Here is an 18,192-nt window from a genome sequence, read left to right on the forward strand (position 1 = left end):
ATTCTATCCATAATGTGGCCAATTTGAGATAACATCGCAAAAATGGGCATGGGCTCAAAATTCCCCCCCCCCCCCCGATATGTCTGTGGGTTAACTTGGTGAGTATTGGTCTATCACGTCAGATGGGAGTCAACACCAGCCAACTGGTTTAAAGGTATAACCTAGCAGCAACACAACAAAGCGTTAAAGGAACTAAAGCTTTAACTTAAACACTGACACTGAGGTAGGAGGGAGCTTTACTTTATCCACCTAATCACAAGCAGTAACAAAAGGCATCTATCTATGCATGGAGTTCATCAACCCATGATAAAGCACACCTCGGCAGCAACAGATCCACAGGTAGCAGTTTCACCCACTTATTTACAGAGATGGTAGGTGTGAAAGGATGCCATTAAACGCATTAAACAAAAATAGTTTATCTAGTGCCAACTGGGGGGAAAACTGCAACTGGTCATTGCCATCTCCTAAACGTATTTGGAAAAGCAGGCCAGGAAATTAAAGATTCACAGCATTAGGACGTTTCTTTATCTAATTGCTTTGCCTCTGCCGGCTCCACCAGTACCTCCCTTGAGGCCAAGTGTGTTCCCATTCAAAAAGGCTAGATGATGCTCATTCTAAATGACGTACGCCGCATATCCCATAGATGAGATCTGTTTCTTGCGAGATGCTCCCTACTTCCATAACCCAACCCAGCTCTTTAGATCTTTAAAGTGTTCTGAGAGGAACCTGGCTCAGGCAAAAGAACCCACTTTTTTTTGGTTTCCCAAAGCAACGGTGCACATTCTGCACGCGCACACACATAAATATATAAACTTCTTTAAATTAGTACAATTTCTTCCTTCCTTGACAGGTCCTATTCTGACCAGAATAGATCTCGCCACACATTCAGACCACGAAATGGATGTGGATTCACCCTCACTGTTTAAGTACCAAACATAACTGGACCCCTCTCCCACCCTTCACCCCAGAATGACTCCAGTTCTACATAGTTCCCTCAACAAAAATCACTTTTTAAAAAAAATGTCTTTCGTTTTCCCAATGTGGCTCCATTCTGGATGAAGCTGTCCCACGAAACAGTGAGCAAGTGGCACAAAGCTCTTCAAATGAAAATTGCTCGCGATAATCTTGTGGGCTCAGTTTAGCCCAGATCGCAGTCAAAGCAACGATGGGTGTGACCTACTGACTCCCCCCCCCCCCCCCCCCCACAACCTCAACATGCCCCAGCAAAATGGTCCTTCTCGTTGTGCGTTAGAAATCGCTGCACGCCTCCTGGCTGCTTCCTCCGCTTCTCCGAGATCGACGTTAATTGCCACTGCGGTCCTACGAGAGAGACTTCAAATTGCCTTTTTATTCTCCGTGTAAACAACGTGCTATCTGAAACACAGACGCACCCAATATGGGGAGGGGGAGAGGAGGGGAGAGGTGGGGAAGGAGAGGGGGAATGCGAGTGGGAGGGGTAAAAGAAGATACACCAGCAAGTGTCAAAACATGAAGTATTTCCAAAACTTGCTCTCTGTGCAAATAGGGATCGATAATACATTTTGCTGGTGCAATCCCGACTACAAAGTCTGATGACCGAGAAGGTTAATAGGGCCATTTCCAAGCATCAATCGCCACCTCCGCTAATTTGGATTCACCACCTTAAAGTCTCTTTTATATATTCGTGTCGTAAACACGCCTTATTTTGTCTTCCAGTCCTGGTATATACAAACAAAAAACGGATTTGTGCAGTGAAGCCAATTCTTCGACTGTGGTGTCTGCAGGAGGCTAATAAAATCGCAGGTGGGCACCTCAGTGTCAGTTGTGCCAGTGTCTATTTACAGTGTTTGGTGCCGTCACACACACTCACAAAACACTAGAGAGAGTCTGAACCACAGCCACAGCCTCCCAACGCAGTCTCCGATCAGTCCGGGCGGCAGCGGCAGCGGCAGTGGAAGCCAACAGCGGGCCCAGGAGAGTCTGCAGTGTACCTCATTCGGGAACGAGCTGCCGTCTTCACTTCTTGTACTTTCCAGGGTGCTCATCTTCTGTCACTCTGCCTCTGAAACAGCAACGGGTAGAGAAGGGATCTTGAGACTTAGTTTAGCTTTGTTTACTGTCACATGCACCGAGGTACAGTGAAAGGCTTTCGTTGCGTGCTAACCAGTCAGCAGAAAGACAATACATGAATACAATCGATCCATTTACAGTGTACGGAGACATGACAAGGGGAGAATGTTTAGTGCGAGGTAAAGCCACCAAGGTCCGATCAAGGATAGTCTGAGGGTCATCAAAGAGGTAGATAGTAGTTTAGCACTGCTCTCTGGTTGTGGTAGGATAGTTCAGTTGCCTGAACTTGCCAGACTTGCCAAGTGCCCAGGAGTCTCGCAGAAAGGTTGGTTGACAATGGGAAAAGGCTTTATTCCAACCTCAAGGCCCAACATACAAGGAAGGCAAAATGCAGCGTTAGCATTAATTTCGAGGGGACAAGAGTATAATAAAAATAATAAAAATGTATTATTATAAAAACAGGGATGTGATGCTGAGGCTTTATAAGGCACTGGTCAGACCACATTTGGAGTATTATGAGCAGTTCTGGGTCCCATATCTGAGGAAGGATGTGCTGGTGTTGGAGAGGGTCCAGAAGAAGTTTACGAGAATAATCCTGGGGATGATTGGGTTAACACATGATGAGCATTTGACGGCACTGGGCCTGTACTCGCTGGAGTTTAGATGAGGGGGGACCTCATTGAAACTTAATGAATAGTGAAAGACTTGGATAGAGTGGATGTGGAGAGATTGTTTCCACTAGTGGAAGAGTCTAGGACCAGAGGCCATAGCCTCAGAATAAAAGGAAGTTCCTTTAGCAAGGAGATGGAGGAATTTCTTTAGTCAGAGGGTGGTGAATCTGTGGAACTCATTGCCACAGACGGCTATGGAGGCCAGGTCATTGGCTATATTGAAGGTTGTGATTGACATGATTAGTAAGGGTGTCAAGGCTTACGGGGCAAAGGCAGGAGAATGGGATTGAGAGGGAAAGATAAATCAGCCATGATTAAATGGCGGAGTCGACTCAATGGGTCGAATGGCCTAATTCTGTTCCTATGGCTTATGAACTTATGAAGTGGATCAAATGCATAACGGGGCTTTGAGCCAAAGACCACTTCAATCGAACAAGATTGCCCAACCATTGGCTCAGGTCAATGGATAAGGGTGGCGCATTGGTACAGCTGGTCGAGCTGTGGTCTCACAGCGCCAAAGACCAAGGTACGATCCTGATCTCGGGTGCTTTTAGTTTTTGAGATACAGCTCTTTGGCCCATCGATTTTGCACCGACCAAGCGATCATCCCATACACTAGCACTATCCTACACACTAGGGACAATTTACAATTTCCAGAAGTCAATTAACCTGTTAACCTGCACATCTTTGGAGTGTGGAAGGAAACCTGAGCACCCACGCAGGTCACGGGGAGAACGTACAAACTCCGTACAGACAGCACCCTTAGTCTAGATGGAACCGGGGTCTCTGGCGCTGTGAGGCAGCAACTCTACCGCTGCGCCACCATGCTGTCTCTAAACTAAACTAAACTAAACTAGCTGAGTTTTCTCTCCAGTCCATGGGCTGTTAGCCGAGGAGCACCCAGATTGTTGTCAGTGTCACTGCAGGTACAAGCATGCTTGCTGTGTGACTTAGAACATAGAACAATACAGCACAGGAACGGGCACAATGTTTTGTGCTGAACATGATGCCAAGTTTAACTGATCTCATCTGCCTGTACACGATCCCTATCCCTCTATTCCCTGCCCTTGGAGGGGTAGTTGGAGATAAATGTGCACTCTGTACCCATTGTCCCCGTCCTTCTTAATGGTTGGCGCCAGAAGAATTCCTTCTCTTGCAAACAATAATGAAACAGATATGTTTCTGTTTATACGGCAGCTTTCACACCCATTTTCCCTGGTGCCATCCCACAGACAATTAGATGAAAAGCAGATGGCAATGTGCCACATTAGAATTAGAACCATGTTTGTTGATTCCAGTTTAGTTTAGTTTAGTTTAGTGATACAGCATGGAAACAGGCCCTTTGTCCATGCCGACCAGCAATCCCCGCACACTAACGCTATCCTACACACTGGGGTCGATTTACAATTTTACCAAAGCCAATTAACCTACAAATCTGGATAGGTGACAATTCGGGTCAGGACTTTTCATCAGCCTGAAGTAGGGTCCCCACCCTAAACGTCACCTATCCATGTTCTCCAGAGATGATGCCTGATCTGCTGAAATACTCCAGCGCTTTGTGCCTTTTTGTTGTTGTAAACAGGCATCTGCAGTTCCTTGTTTCAACAGTGGACAATAAATATAGGCCTTGCTCTGTCCCAGAAATTAATAACAAGAAAACAGATAGAGAAGCTTTCAGCTTACTGCACTAAACCCAAATGGAAATGCAAGTGAACTAGTTGTTTCCATGCTGTATCTCTAAACTAAACTAAATTGAACTAAACTAAACTAAATTAAATTGAACTAAACTAAACTAAATAGAATTAAACTTAAACGAAACTAAATAGAATTTAAAACTAAACTAAACTAAACTGAGTCTGGGCCCCAACCCTGAAAAATCCATTTTCTCCAGGGATGCTGCCTGACTCGCTGAGTAATTCCAGCATTATGTGTCTATCTTGGGTATAAACCAGCATCTGCAGCTCCCTTATCTTACAATTTGAACTAAACTAGAACTTGCTTCACCTTTGTTTATCTTAGTTTAGTTTCATTGTCACATGTACCGAGGTACAGTGAAAAGGGTTTTTTTGTGGCGTGCTATGCAGTCGGCGGGAAGACTGTACTCGAGTACAATCGAGCCGTCCACAGTGTACAGATACGGGATGAAGGGAACTGAGCGTGGAGCCTCACCAGAGATATTCTCCGTGTCAAACTCGTCGAGTTGCGCTGGACCGTCCCGTGACTGGACGTCCCAGTTGTCGCTGTTGTCGGTCACGTCGGAGTACGCCTCGTCGGCGGCGAGGCCTGGGCCGCCCTTGGCCTTGTCGCTCTCGCCGTTGGTCGACTGCAGGTCCTCGTTGCTGAAGTCTGACATGTACATTGCGTCCTCGGTCTGCTTCTCGGCGAACCAGTCCCTCACCTGCTCGTAGCTCATGCAGGACCTCTCGCACAGGCGGTCGAGGTCCTCCTCGTGCAGCATGCGGTGCTGGGTGTAGTACTCGAACAGCACCACCTTGCCGCTCTTGCGGCCCGGCGTGCGCCTGATCCTGTACTGCTCCGCCGGCACGTCGGTGATCAGGCTGTTGCTGCCCGAGCGGATGGCGTAGATGCCCTTCTTGTAGTCGTCGAACCACTTCAGCTGCCCGTTCTTCAGGGCGTAGCGGGCGTCTCCGAACCAGCGGACCACCTCGGTCCGGGGCAGCCTGGCTCTGATGGCCAGCTCGTCGTACTCCTCCACCGTGGGCCACTGGGTGCGCATGAACTGAAGCTTCATCAGGTGGAGCTGGTGGACCGTCTTCTTGTTCTGCCCCTTGTACTTGGGGGCATGGTAGGAGGAGGTGGAGAGGCCGCCGGGGTTGGCGGTCCTGGCGGCGTGCGCGGCATTGGGCTGGACGCAGGCGTTGGAGCCGTCCTTCATGCAGATCTTCAGGGGGCTGACCTTCTGCCGCTCCTGAGGGAGCAAGACCCGCTTCATGTCCACCGAGCTGCTGTCGCTGGGCGTCCCTTCCCCGTCCTCCTCGTCCTCCTCGTCCTCGTCCTCCTCGTCCTCCTCCTCGTCCCCGGCCGAGTCGGCCACCCCAGAGTCTTCCTGGCGCCCACCGCGCCGCTCGTCCTCCTTGACCTTCCTGCGCTCGGAGAACCACAGGTCGATCTCCCTCCGGGTCATCTTGGTCTGGGTCCGTAGGCGGCCCACCTCATCCTCTGTGGGGAAGGGGCTGAGGCCGTAGCTGTGCTCCAGCAGGCTGAGCTGCTCGGCCGACTTGCCCTTGAACTTGGGCGGGGTGAAGTCGCAGCTGGTCTGCCACTGGCGGCGGCAGGGCTGGAAGCCCGGGCTGGGCTGCGGGCTGGCGGTCTCCTCCGTGCCCACCCCGGCCGCCTGGCCGTGGCCTCCCGCCTCGAAGGACTGGTTGCACTTGAGGTTCTTGTAGTTGTAGCGCCGGTCGCTGAACCACTTGCGGATCTCCTTGCCCTGGAGCCCCGACACCCTGACCAGCCGGTCCACCTCGTCCGGCTCGGGGAACTGGGCGCGCTGGAAGCTCTGCTTCAGCGCCGCCAACTGCTCCTTGGTCTTCTTATACTTATGCGTCCCGAACTCGGACATGAGGCTGGTGGACGAGAGCTGGCTCGTGCCGCTGACCGCCGCCGGCTGGGCGGCGCAAACCGAGGTCACGGTCTTCTCCGTCGTTCCTCCAAGCTTCTGGAACTTGGAGATGTCTTGCTGCAGCTGCTGCTGCTGCTGCTGCTGCTGCTGCTGCTTCTGCTGCTGCTGCTGCTGCTGCTGCTGCTGCTGCTGCTGCTGCTGCTGCTGCTGCTGCTGCTGCCTGGGGATGGCGGCCAGGCTGACCGCCAGGTGGGAGCCCGCCATGGCGAGTCCTTTCACCACCCCACCGGGCTGGGCGACCACAATGTTGCCCGCCTGGGTCATCAGCTGGCAGGGGAAGTTGGCCTGGAAGAGGTGGTGGCTGCCATTGGTGGTGGTCACCTGGCTGGGCAGCACGGTGATAGTCTGCTGAGGGACGCCCTGGATGATGGTGGTGAACATCTTCTTCCGGGCGTCCTCGATCTCCTCCGGCGTCCAGCTGATGCCGTGCTTGAGCCGCTGGGCGGTGAACCAGATCTTCAGCTGCTCCTCCGGGTACTTGGTCACCACCGTGAGCCAGCACAGCTCGGCCTTGGTCGGGTAGGGGAACTTGTTGAAGGAGTTGTTGAGGAAGCTGTTGGTGTCCATGGCGGCGTTGTAGGTGGGAATGCTGCTCAGCGGAATCATGACCTTGGGAAGGGGGCTGGAACTGCTGCCCGGAGCCGGCTGTTGGACCACCGGGATAATCTGGGCCATGCTGGCCTGCAGGACAGGCATCGGCACCACCGTGGCCCCATTGACGACCTGGCCAGAGCCCGTTGGCCCATTGACCGGGACCACCTCTTGCCCCTCCGCCTTCTTAATGGCCTCGTTGGCCACGCCGACCTCCTCGCTGGGCTCTTCCCTCCCCGGGTGGGTGATGCTGATCCTCTTGCTGTCCGGTTTGCCCTTCAGCATCTTCATGATGGGGGTCTTGCTGATGGAGATTTCGGCCTGGGCATCGGTGTCCTTCCCGTTCTCCTGGGCGGCGGGGAGATTGCCCCGCGGGTCGGCCAGGTTCTGCTCGGGCAGCATCTGGTTGCCCTTCTTGATGACGCTGACCTTGAGGTTGTCCGCCACGCTGTGGCTCAGCGCGTTGTGCATCGCCAGCGCCTCCTGGCTGTGGGCGCTGTAGTTGCACTCCACGCAGACGTACAGCCGGCCCACGCACGCGTCCGAGTGCGCAGACTCCACGTGCACGGTGAAGGCGTGGTAGTCCTGGCTGGTGAAATCGCAGTACTTGCACTCAAACCCATCGGGCACTGCTCCCTCGATCTCACCACAAGACTCCTCTCCGGCTGAAGGGTCGTCGGTTGGAAACGCTCGCGGTAAGGATTGATCGTCATCGTCGTGGTACGCTGGGCTGGCGCCCACGGCCGGATCCCGCAAGGCCAGGGTCTTGGCTGGTATCATACACGGCGTGGTGGACTTCCTCTTGCTCGCCATCGCTGGTGCCAATGGGTCAGGAGATGGAGGCACAGCGCAAGTCTTTAACCCCACGAGCGCAAAACCCCAGCTCACAGTCCTCTTCTCTCCATGGAAGCCACACCCTCTCACTCACGACCACCGCCAACTTGGATGCCTCTGAACAACCGACCCGCCTGCAAGGCCAAAGTGAGAGAGACATGAGATGTATTAAAGCATCAGTTGCAAGCCCTCCTTGTACCAGTGGAGTCTTATAAGATTGCCGCATTCATTTGTTTAGACTTTGGAGATACAGCGTGGAAACAGGCACTTCGGCCCACCGAGTCCACGCCGACCACCCCCTGGGACACACTAGGGACAATTTACAATTTACAGAAGCCAATTAACCTACTAACCCCCTGTACTTCTTTGGAATGTGGGAGGAAACCGGAACACCCGAGGAAAACGCACACGGTTGGCGGGAGAATGTACAAACTCCTTAGAGACAGCACCCGTGGTCAGGATCGAACCCGGGTCCCTGGCGCTGAAAGGCAGCAACGCTACCGCTGTGCCACCGTGCCGCTCTGAGTTCTTGAAGGAAAGGGGACCAGACAGGAATTGGACATGGATATAATGTAAATGTTTTCGCTGTTGCTTGGAAAGACAATGTACTACCAGAAGAGAATTCAGGGAAACAAACACATTAATGCAGCTTACACACACAGGGTGGTGACCTGTTTGTAATCATTAGCTTGCGGCGGGCCGAGCCATTTTGGTTTTGAACCGTCGTTTGTCGGGCTCGAACTCTCGCGTGGACTGGGCGTGATCTGGGCCGACCAATCACAGGGTCCGGGGGGCGGGCCATCGTGTGTGGGCGGAGAACAAAGGAATTGCGGTTAGAATTTGAACTCGGGCATGTGCGTGTGGGCGGGCGGGCGGGCGGGCGATGGAGCTGCACCGGTCAATTACTGAACGGAGTGTTTACAGCGCGTGGACCTCTATAGTGGGCGGAGAGCTGGAGAGATTGTTTCCACTAGTGGAAGAGTCTAGGACCAGAGGCCATAGCCTCAGAATAAAAGGAAATTCCTTTAGCAAGGAGATGGAGGAATTTCTTTAGTCAGAGGGTGGTGAATCTGTGGAACTCATTGCCACAGACGGCTATGGAGGCCAGGTCATTGGCTATATTGAAGGTTGTGTTTACAGCGAGTGGACCTCTATAGTGGGCGGAGAGCTGGAACAACTGATCAATGGAAGCTGGCAGCTCCTCGCCTTTTTCAGTCGTCACTTGAGACCTCCCGAGCAGAAGTACAGCGCTTTTGACCGAGAGCTCCTCACGCTCTACCTGGCCATCCAGCATTTCTGCTGCTTCCTCGAGGGCAGGCCTTTCACCGACCACAGGCCACTCACGTTTGCCTTTGCCAAAGTGTCTGACCCCTGGTCATCCCGGCAGCAGCGTCACTGGGCCTACATCTCTGAGTACACGACTTGTGTCCAGCACATCGCAGGCAAGTGCAAGCGGGTCACAGATGCGTGGTCCCGCACCGCCATCAATGTCATCCACGCTTTGGCCGCGGGTGTCAACTACACGGCCCTGGCGGCCGCACAGCGAGAGGATGAGGAGATGCTCGCCTACTGCACCGCCATCTCAGGCCTGCAGTTGGAGGATGTGCGATTGGGGCCCGCTGACGCCACGCTCCTTTGCGACGTGTCTACGGGACAGCCGAGACCCATCATCCCCACAGCTTGACGCCGCCGGATTTTCGACATGGTTCATGGTTTGGCTCACCCTTCCATACGGGCAACAACGGCTCTGGTGGCGGCCAAGTTCATGTGGCACGGGTTGCGCAAGCCGGGCGGCAACTGGGCCAGGGCGTGCATCCTCTGCCAGCGTCACATCAAGGCGCCGCTGCAGAGTTTCGCCCGGCGTTTCGACCACATCCACATCGACATCGTGGGACCGCTGCCCCCATCCAGAGGTGTCACCCACCTTCTCACTATCGTGGACCGATTCACGAGATGGCCGGAAGCCGTCCCGCTCTCGGATACCCTCGCTGCGCAGTGTGCACGTGCCCGCACTGCCCACTGGATTGCACGCTTTGGTGTGCCTGTGGACATCTCGTCCGAAAGAGGTGCGCAGTTCACCGCCGAGTTGTGGTCAGCAACGGCCCAGCTGCTTGGCGCTCAGCTGCACCTCACTATGGCCCACCACCCGCAAGCCAACGGCCTAGTGGAACGTTTTCACCGGCACCTGAAGGCATCCCTAAAGACATGGCTCAAGGGCCTGGACTGGATGGCAGCAAGCACGAGACTGTCTCCGTGAACCGTCTCAAGATGGCACACTTGGACATTGAACAACCAGTGCAGGTGGCACAACCCCACAACCGTCACGACCGCACCCGCCCTCAACTCTGCCAGCTGCGACCCCGGACACAGGAGACACGTACACGCGATCAGGCCGCCTCACTCGTCACCCTAACCGCCCCCATTACTCCGGTTCTGGGGAGTGATGTGGCGGGCAGAGCCATTTTGCTTTCGAACCGTGGTTTGTCGGGCTCAAACTCTCGCGTGGACTGGGCGTGATCTGGGGCGACCAATCATGGGGTCCGGGGGGGCGGGCCATCGTGTGTGGGCGGAGAACAAAGCAATTGCGGTTAGAATGTGTACCCGGGCGTGCATGCGCCCGCGAGCGACGGAGCTGCATCGGTTAATTATTGAACGGAGTGTTTACACAGCGCGTGGACCTCTACGAGCTCAGTAATAGATCCATAGCTCTTCTCCTTGTCCTCCACAGCTCATCACATTGACCTTGTTTCTCCGGATTGCTACAATTTAAAAAAAAAATTGGCTGCAAAGCTTCATATGGTGCCCTGAAAGGCATTACAGAAATGTATTGCTTCATTTTAACATCTTACAAAGGCTCAGAATACTCCTTCCAGGACGCAACAAATAAAAAATGTCAGGGAATAGAGCAAATGATTACAGAGATACAGGAGAATGCAGATGCTGGAATCTGGAGCAAAGAATAAATCGCAGCAGGTACTCCAACTGAAGGGCGGCACAGCGGTAGAGTTGCTGCCTCAAAGCGCCAGAGACCCGGGTTCGATCCTGACTACGGGTGCTGTCTATACGACGTTTGTACATTCCCCCCGTGACCGAGTGGGTTTTCTCGGGTGGCTCCGGTTTCCTCCCACACTCCAAAGACGTGCAGGTTTGTCGGTTAATTGACTTAGGTAAATTGCCCCTGGTGTGTAGTATAGAACTAGTGCACGGGTGGTCTTTGGTCAGCACGGACTCGGTGGGCTGAAGGGCCTGATTCCACGCTGTAGCTCTAAAATAATCTCAAACTCAGCATCGGTGGGAGGGAAAGAAATGGTCGATGTTTCGGATCGAGACCCTGCACCAGGACTGACGGGAATGAATGATTATGCTGTAGCGAGCTTTCCACGGTGAACACAGAGACAGTTTCTCAATGGCATTGCTACACTTCACTGAAATACTCTTGGGAAGAAATATGTCCACACCTTGTCTGTATGCTTGCAATTAATAGATAGAGAGATACAGCATGGAAACAGGTTCTATGGCCTACGTTGACACCCATTTACACTAATCCCACACTAATCTGTTATATGTCCCATCCTCTCTCGACCCACCTGTTTGTTTGGCCCAAACCCCTCTCAACCAGTTCTATCCATGTACCTGTCTAAATGTTTCTTAAACGTTGCCATAGTACCTGCCTCAACTACCTCCTCCAGCAGCTCGTTCCATACACCCACTCCCCTTTATGCAAAAAAAGTTACCCCTCGGGTTCCTATTAAATCCTACCCCCCCCCCCCCCCCACTTTATACCATTGTCCTCTGGTTCTCCATTCCCCTACTCTAGATTGGGTAAACGCAGTGTCTCGTGCCCAGAGTAGGGCACATTACGGATTTTCAATGAGGATGGCTTAGAAATATGTACAAACAACAAACATAGAACAGTACAGCATACGAACAGCCCCTTCGGCCCACAATGTCAGTTCCGAACCAACCCTTATCTGCCTGCATACTGAATTGATTGCATTGAGTGAAAAATGCAGTATAGAAAGAGCCTACAAAGTTCACGCTGACCACCGATTACTCATTCACACTAGTTCTATGTTACCCATGTGGTCATCCACTCCCCACACACTAGGGACAATTTACAAAGGCCAAATAACCAGCAGACCTACATGTGGGATTGGAAGGAAACCGGAGCACCTGGAGGAAACCCACGCGGTCACGGGGACAACGTGCACACATCACACGGACAGCACCGGAGGTCCGGATCGAACCCGGGTCTCTGGCGCTGTGGGCAGCAACTATACCAGCTGCAACAATGTGCCACCCTTAATCCACATCCCTCTATTCCCTACATATCCACGTGCCTATCCTAGTCTCTTCAATAGCATTATCATATCAACCTCCACCACCAACCCTGGCAGAGCGCCCGAGGTTCTCTTCATCCTCTGTGTAAAAAACTTGCCCCATGCATCTCCTTTACACTATGCCCCTCTCCCCTTAAAGCTGTGCCCCCCTCCCCTTAAAGCTGTGCCCTCTCCCCTTAAAGCTGTGCCCTCTCCCCTTAAAGCTGTGCCCCCCTCCCCATAAAGCTGTGCCCTCTTCCCTTAAAGCTGTGTCCTCTCCCCTTAAAGCTGTGTCCTCTCCCCTTAAAGCTGTGCCCCCCTCCCCTTAAAGCTGTGCCCTCTCCCCTTAAAGCTGTGCCCCCCTCCCCTTAAAGCTGTGCCCTCTCCCCTTAAAGCTGTGCCCTCTCCCCTTAAAGCTGTGCCCCCCATCCCCTTAAAGCTGTGCCCCCTCCCCTTAAAGCTGCGCCCTCTAGTATTTGACATTTCCATCCTGGGGAATACTTTCTGACTGACGAACAATTGCAATTGTTAAAGGCAACACGTCAAAGGATGAGCCTCACTCTCCTCCCCTCTCCCATCAGGCAAGAGGCACAGAGGTGTGAAAACACAAACCTCCAGATTCAGGGACAGTTTCTTCCCAGCTGTTATCAGACAACTGAACCACCCATTCACCAACTAGAGAGTTTTCCTGACCAACCATTTACATCATTGGAGACCCTCGGACTATCTTTAATCGGACTTCACCTTGCACTAAACATTACACCCTTTATCCTGTATCTGTACACCGTGGACGGCTTGATTGTAATCATGTATAGTCTTTTCGCTGACTGGATAGCACGCAACAAAAAACTTTTCACCGTACCTCGGTACACTTGACAACAATAGACTAAACTCAAGGAACACAGACAATGGATTTGCTGAATAAATGCCTGTGTTAGGACGGCACGGTGGCACAGCAGTAGAGTTGCTGCCTTACAGCACCATAGACCCGGGTTCAATCCTGACCACAGGTGCTGCCTGTACCGAGTTTGTATGTTCTCCCCCTTGACCCGCGTTGGTTTTCTCTGGGTGTTCCGGTTTCTCCTCACACTCCAAAGATGTACAGGTCTGTAGGCTAATTGGCTTGGTAAAATTGTAAAATGTCCCTAGTGTGCGTAGGATCGTGTTAGTGTGCCGGGAACGCTGGCCGGCATGGTCTCGGTGGGCCTGTTTCCATGCTGCATCTCTGAACTAAACTGAACTAAACGAAACACTGTTGCAGCATCTGCAGGAACTCTTAATGACTGCTCCTCGCCTGCAAGCATGACTTACACCCTCTACAGCACTGCCACTGACTGACGGCAGGAGTTGGTGCTGTGGAAACTATGCTAGCAAAGGTCAGATTGACCACATAAAGCAACCCTATCACGGCAAGCACAGAGCTCTTGGCAGGCCCTGTTTCCAGGTAGAAGGCTCTGATCCATATCTCTGAGGCCAACTCGTTTACATTTATTTCTGCCTCTTCATATGAGCCAACTTGCAAATAACATCAACAGCCCTTCCTTAAAGAACGAGTTTTATAATTAGGAGTCCTTTTAAAAATAGAAAGCACACAAGATCTTAACTTCCTCTCTTTACGCCAAGGTTCTGGACTAAGAAGAAGAGTTCCGACCCGAAAGGTCACCCATCCTTTTTCTCCAGAGATACCACCTGACCCGCTGACTTATTCTAGCACCTTCTCTCTGTCATCTGGACTGTTGATCCAGGGAACGAGTTTGACTCCCATCACAGTGGCTGGGGAATTTAGGTTTGAGTACTTTACTTTAGTTTCAGTTTTAGACACAGCAGGGAAACGGGCCCTTTGGCCCACTGAATCTACTATCGATCACCTAACGCACTGATTCTATGTTATCCCACTTTTGCATCCATTACCTACACACTAAGATCAATTTATCGAGGCCAATTAACCTACAAACCTACACGTCTTTGGGATGTGGGAGAAAACTAGAACTCCCAGAGGAAACCCACATGGTTTCAGGGAGAACATGCAAACTCCACACAGACAGCACCCGAGGTCAGGATGGAACCCGGGTCTCTGGCGCTGTGAGGCAGCAGCTCTACTGGCCCTTAAATCTTGAATTTTAAAAAAGTTAGTCACAGTAACATTGATCATGAAAATACTAGAAATCCAACCATAAGAATAAATGAAATAGGTGCAGGAATAGGCCCTTCAAGCTGGTTCCAGCATCAAGATCAAGACTGGTCTTTTACTTCAGCAACCATTTCCAACCTTATTGCCATATCTTTTGGTTTGTTTAATGTCCAGATTCACAAACATCCTTGGAAGGAATGAAATCTGACATCCTTACCTGATCTGACCTAAGACCTATGAATTTGTCAACTATTAACTGAGCAGTTTCGAGCCCCATATCTGAGGAAGAACTCGCTGACGTTGGAGAGGGTCCAGAGGAGGTATACGAGAATGATCCCGGGAATGATTGGATTAACTTACGAGGAGCGTTTGATAGCTCTGGGCTGTACTCGCTGGGGTTTAGAAGGGGTTGAGGCGGCAATCTCATTGAAATTTACCGAATAACGAAAGGCATGGATAGAGTGGAAGTGGAGAGGGACGGGAGAGTCTAGGACCAGAGGGCACAGCCTCAGAATAAAAGGACGTACCTTTAGAATGAAGGTGAGGAGGAATATCTTCAGCCAGAAGGTGATTAATCTGTGGAATTCATTGCCACAGATTAACCACCACCTGCCTGAAGAAATTCATTCTGAAGGTACATCCTTTTAATTTGAGGAGGCGGTGGAGGAAATGTCATTGGGTATTTTCAAAGTGGAGTTTGATAAGATCTTGATTAGCAATGGTGTCAAACGTTTACGGGGAGAAAGCCAAAGAATGAGGTTGAGAGAGAAAAATAGATCAACCATGAATGAATGGTGGAGCAGACTCGATGAGCAAAATGGCCTAATTCTGCTTCTATGTCCCATGAACTGATGCACTGCATCCCCCATTCGGGGGAAGTTTGGGGTGGACAATATATCGCTGGCAATAATCACATCCCATCATTAAATAACATATGTATTTTTGGCAAGAACAAAAAAAGGCATCAGTTTTAACAGAGCAAGGGCAAACTTGCAGAATCTGAAGAAGGGTCTCGACCCGAAACGTCACCTATTCCTTTTCTCCAGAGATGCTGCCAGACCCGCTGTGTTACTCTGGCTTTTTGTGTTTACCTTGCAGAATCATTTCACAACCCACAGAATATTTTTTGTTGAGTTCCGGACATTGAGAAAGGTGTCACTGTGTCTACACACGAGAGGATGGGCTGGGGGAGGGTGGTCAATATGTTTTGATGAGGCAATTGGGTAAGAAGTGAGAAAGGCAAGAGAAAGGATCAAATAAGCAGGGGACTGGAAGTTATAAATTAGGAAAGCAATATCCAGTCACAGCAAGTGGGAAATTTAACACAATTTCCCCGCAGGCAATGAATTTAAGAGTTAGCGCTTGGACTAGGATGTGTAAAGTTTTATGAGAAACATTAGCAGAAGCTAAGTCCATGCAAGGTGGATAAATATTTAAGAGAGATAAATTTAAACAGATATTTGGTCGGGCAACAAATGACAAGGACTCTTTGACAGAGCTGGCACTAATGTGAAAACCAAGAGAGGTCCATCTGTGCTGTAAAAAAAAATAACGATGACTGAAGACATTGCCTCGGAATGATAAACATCATCAACAATCTCTGTCATCTCCTGAACCAGCCCTGGCCCTTTCAAATTAACTTTTCACAAGATGCGGATGTGGAGAGTATTTCTAATTTCCATGAAGTGAGAACTTGTTAAGAATTGGCAAGCCGCTTTGGTCGGCCTGGAGTCCAACTAGAGAGCGGTCCTGAGTTAGACACTCAGACTGTCTTTAATCAGACTTTACTGGACTTTATCTTGCACAAAACGTTATTTCCTTTATCCTTTATCTGTACCACTGTGGATGGGTTGATTGTACGGTCTTTTCACTGGCTGGACAGCACGCTACAAACACTGGATAAAAACTGACTGGATAGCACGCCACAAAAAGCTTTTCACTGTACCTCAGTGCACATGATGATAAACTACTACTAGTATTACACATGGGTGACTTTTTGGGTCGGGACCCTTCTACAGACCCTTTAACATTCTCCCCAAAATCCATAAGCAGAACTGCCCTGGCACACCCATTGTTCCTGCCTATTCCTGTCCCACTGAAATCATTTCCACATACCTTGATTCCTTTCTATTCGCCCTGGTCCAATCCCTTCCAACCCCAGTCATTCCTTCTTCTCCCGGCTCCCATCCGGCGGATGGTACCGAAGCTTGAAAGCACGAGCCACCCGACTCTGGAGCAGCTCTTCCCCTCTGTTACCAAGCTTTAGAACAGTCCTTCCAAAAGCTAGGGTACTGTCCAATTCACCTCTACCCCATTGCGGAGGTAGAATTGCTATCATACTGCGCCAGAGACCCAAGTTCGATTCTGACTATGGGTGCTGCTTGTACGGAGGTTAATTGGCTTTGGTAAAATTGTAAAAAATGTGTAGGATAGTGCTAGTGTATGGGGAGGTCGCTGGTTGGTGTGGACTCAGTGGGTCAGAGGGCCTGTTTCTGTGCTGTATCTCTAAAGTCTAAAGAGGATCAGAAAGGAAATTTCCTGAGCACTGTTTCCCCTTGCCAGTTTTGATTTTCATCTGTTGGATTTTGCGGCTGCTGGGAGTGGAGGGGAGGCAGAGCGAGGGAGAAGGTTCAGCCATTGATGCTCCATCCATCAGGAAGAGTGGAGCAAGCCAAATGGCGATGCTGTTCTGCTTCCTGTTTCTAAAAGTTATATCAACCCCCCCCCCCCCCCCCCCCTTCTCCTCACACACCTGTATCCACCTATCACTTGCCAGGCCCCAACTCGCTTTCTCTCCCCTACACCAATGTTTGAGATGAAATTGGAGCACCCAGAGAAAACCCACGCGGTCACAGGGAGGACGTACAAACTCCGTGGAGCCAGGATCAACCCCGGGTCTCTGGCGCTGTGAGGCAGCAACTCTGCCACTGCGCCACCGTGCAGCCCCTGATGTCACCTCCTCATGTTATCTGATTTGATGGAATAGCGCGTAAACAAGAGTTTTTCGCTGTGTCTTGGTGGACATGTCAATAACAAAACCAATAATAGAAGAAAAGCCTAGCAATAAAAAATAAGGTTCCCACTTATTTCATCGTCCAAGTGTCTTTGTACTTCAAATTATTGTTGCTCGCTTGGTGTCCTCAAGGGACTAACATGGAGAACCTAGTGAATGTGACAGGGCTGACAAATGACAGCTGTAGGCCCCGTCTTTTATTATTGCCGGCACAGTGCCAGTAAAAACACGTTCAGCGCGGGCAGTTAAGGGCGTTATTTTGTACCGAAGGCATTGTTAAAAGGGGCCGTTCCCTCAAAAGTCCCGAAACATATTTTCCTTTGCTCCTTCTGCTTCCATCCCCCACTCTTCAGTACAAGGTGTTTTTATTTTTTATAAACCGCCTGAGCCTCCTCTCCTCCATCTCCGGCTCAGCCCCCTGCAGGCACATCAGCATCACCTTGTACAGGATGTTCTGCGTGCTGCATCGCTCCTTCCAACTGGCTCCTTGCCAAGATCGTCACTGGACAAAGGCAAAAATGGACCAGTACCACATTCTGACACATGCAAGCGATTTGACGTCTCTCCTCGTGTACGTGGGAAGCCTCTGGAATTGACCCCAAGGTGTTTTTCTTTAAATTACTTACTTGGGTTTGTGGGTTAATTGGCCCTCTGTAAATTGCCCCCCCGTGTGGAGGGAGTGGATGCGAAAGTGGGATAACATACAAGAAGATTGCAAAAATGTGGTGATCACTGCCCCAGTCCATCGCGGGCACTGACCTCCCCACTATCTACAAGAGTCGCTGCCTCAATAAGGCAGCCGTCATAATCGGAGATCCACACCACCCTGGCCACTAACTCATATCACTCCAGCCATCAGGAAGAAGGTACAGGAGCCTGACAACTGTAACGTCCAGGTTCAGGAACAGCTTCTTCCCCACAGCCATTAGGCTATTAAACACCAC

The 18,192-nt window shown here is 51.0% G+C and overlaps 1 protein-coding gene across 5 annotated transcripts in view; it reads right to left on the reverse strand.

Moving 5' to 3' along the window:
* Positions 1 to 1,214: 1,214 nt before the first annotated feature.
* Positions 1,215 to 18,192, reverse strand: part of zhx3b (zinc fingers and homeoboxes 3b) — a 72,455-nt gene continuing 55,477 nt past the window's right edge. For all 5 annotated transcript variants that reach the window (XM_078418751.1, XM_078418752.1, XM_078418750.1 and 2 more), the window contains exons 2-3: positions 4,890 to 7,919; positions 1,215 to 2,041 (exon numbers count right to left, since the gene is read on the reverse strand). In XM_078418751.1, the coding sequence (XP_078274877.1) occupies positions 2,031 to 2,041; positions 4,890 to 7,764 (2,886 nt within the window). In that variant the 5' untranslated portion in view covers positions 7,765 to 7,919 and the 3' untranslated portion in view covers positions 1,215 to 2,030. The remainder of the gene's footprint in view (positions 2,042 to 4,889; positions 7,920 to 18,192) is intronic.

This window comes from Rhinoraja longicauda, chromosome 22, assembly GCF_053455715.1.
Source record: "Rhinoraja longicauda isolate Sanriku21f chromosome 22, sRhiLon1.1, whole genome shotgun sequence".
Taxonomy (NCBI): domain Eukaryota; kingdom Metazoa; phylum Chordata; class Chondrichthyes; order Rajiformes; family Arhynchobatidae; genus Rhinoraja; species Rhinoraja longicauda.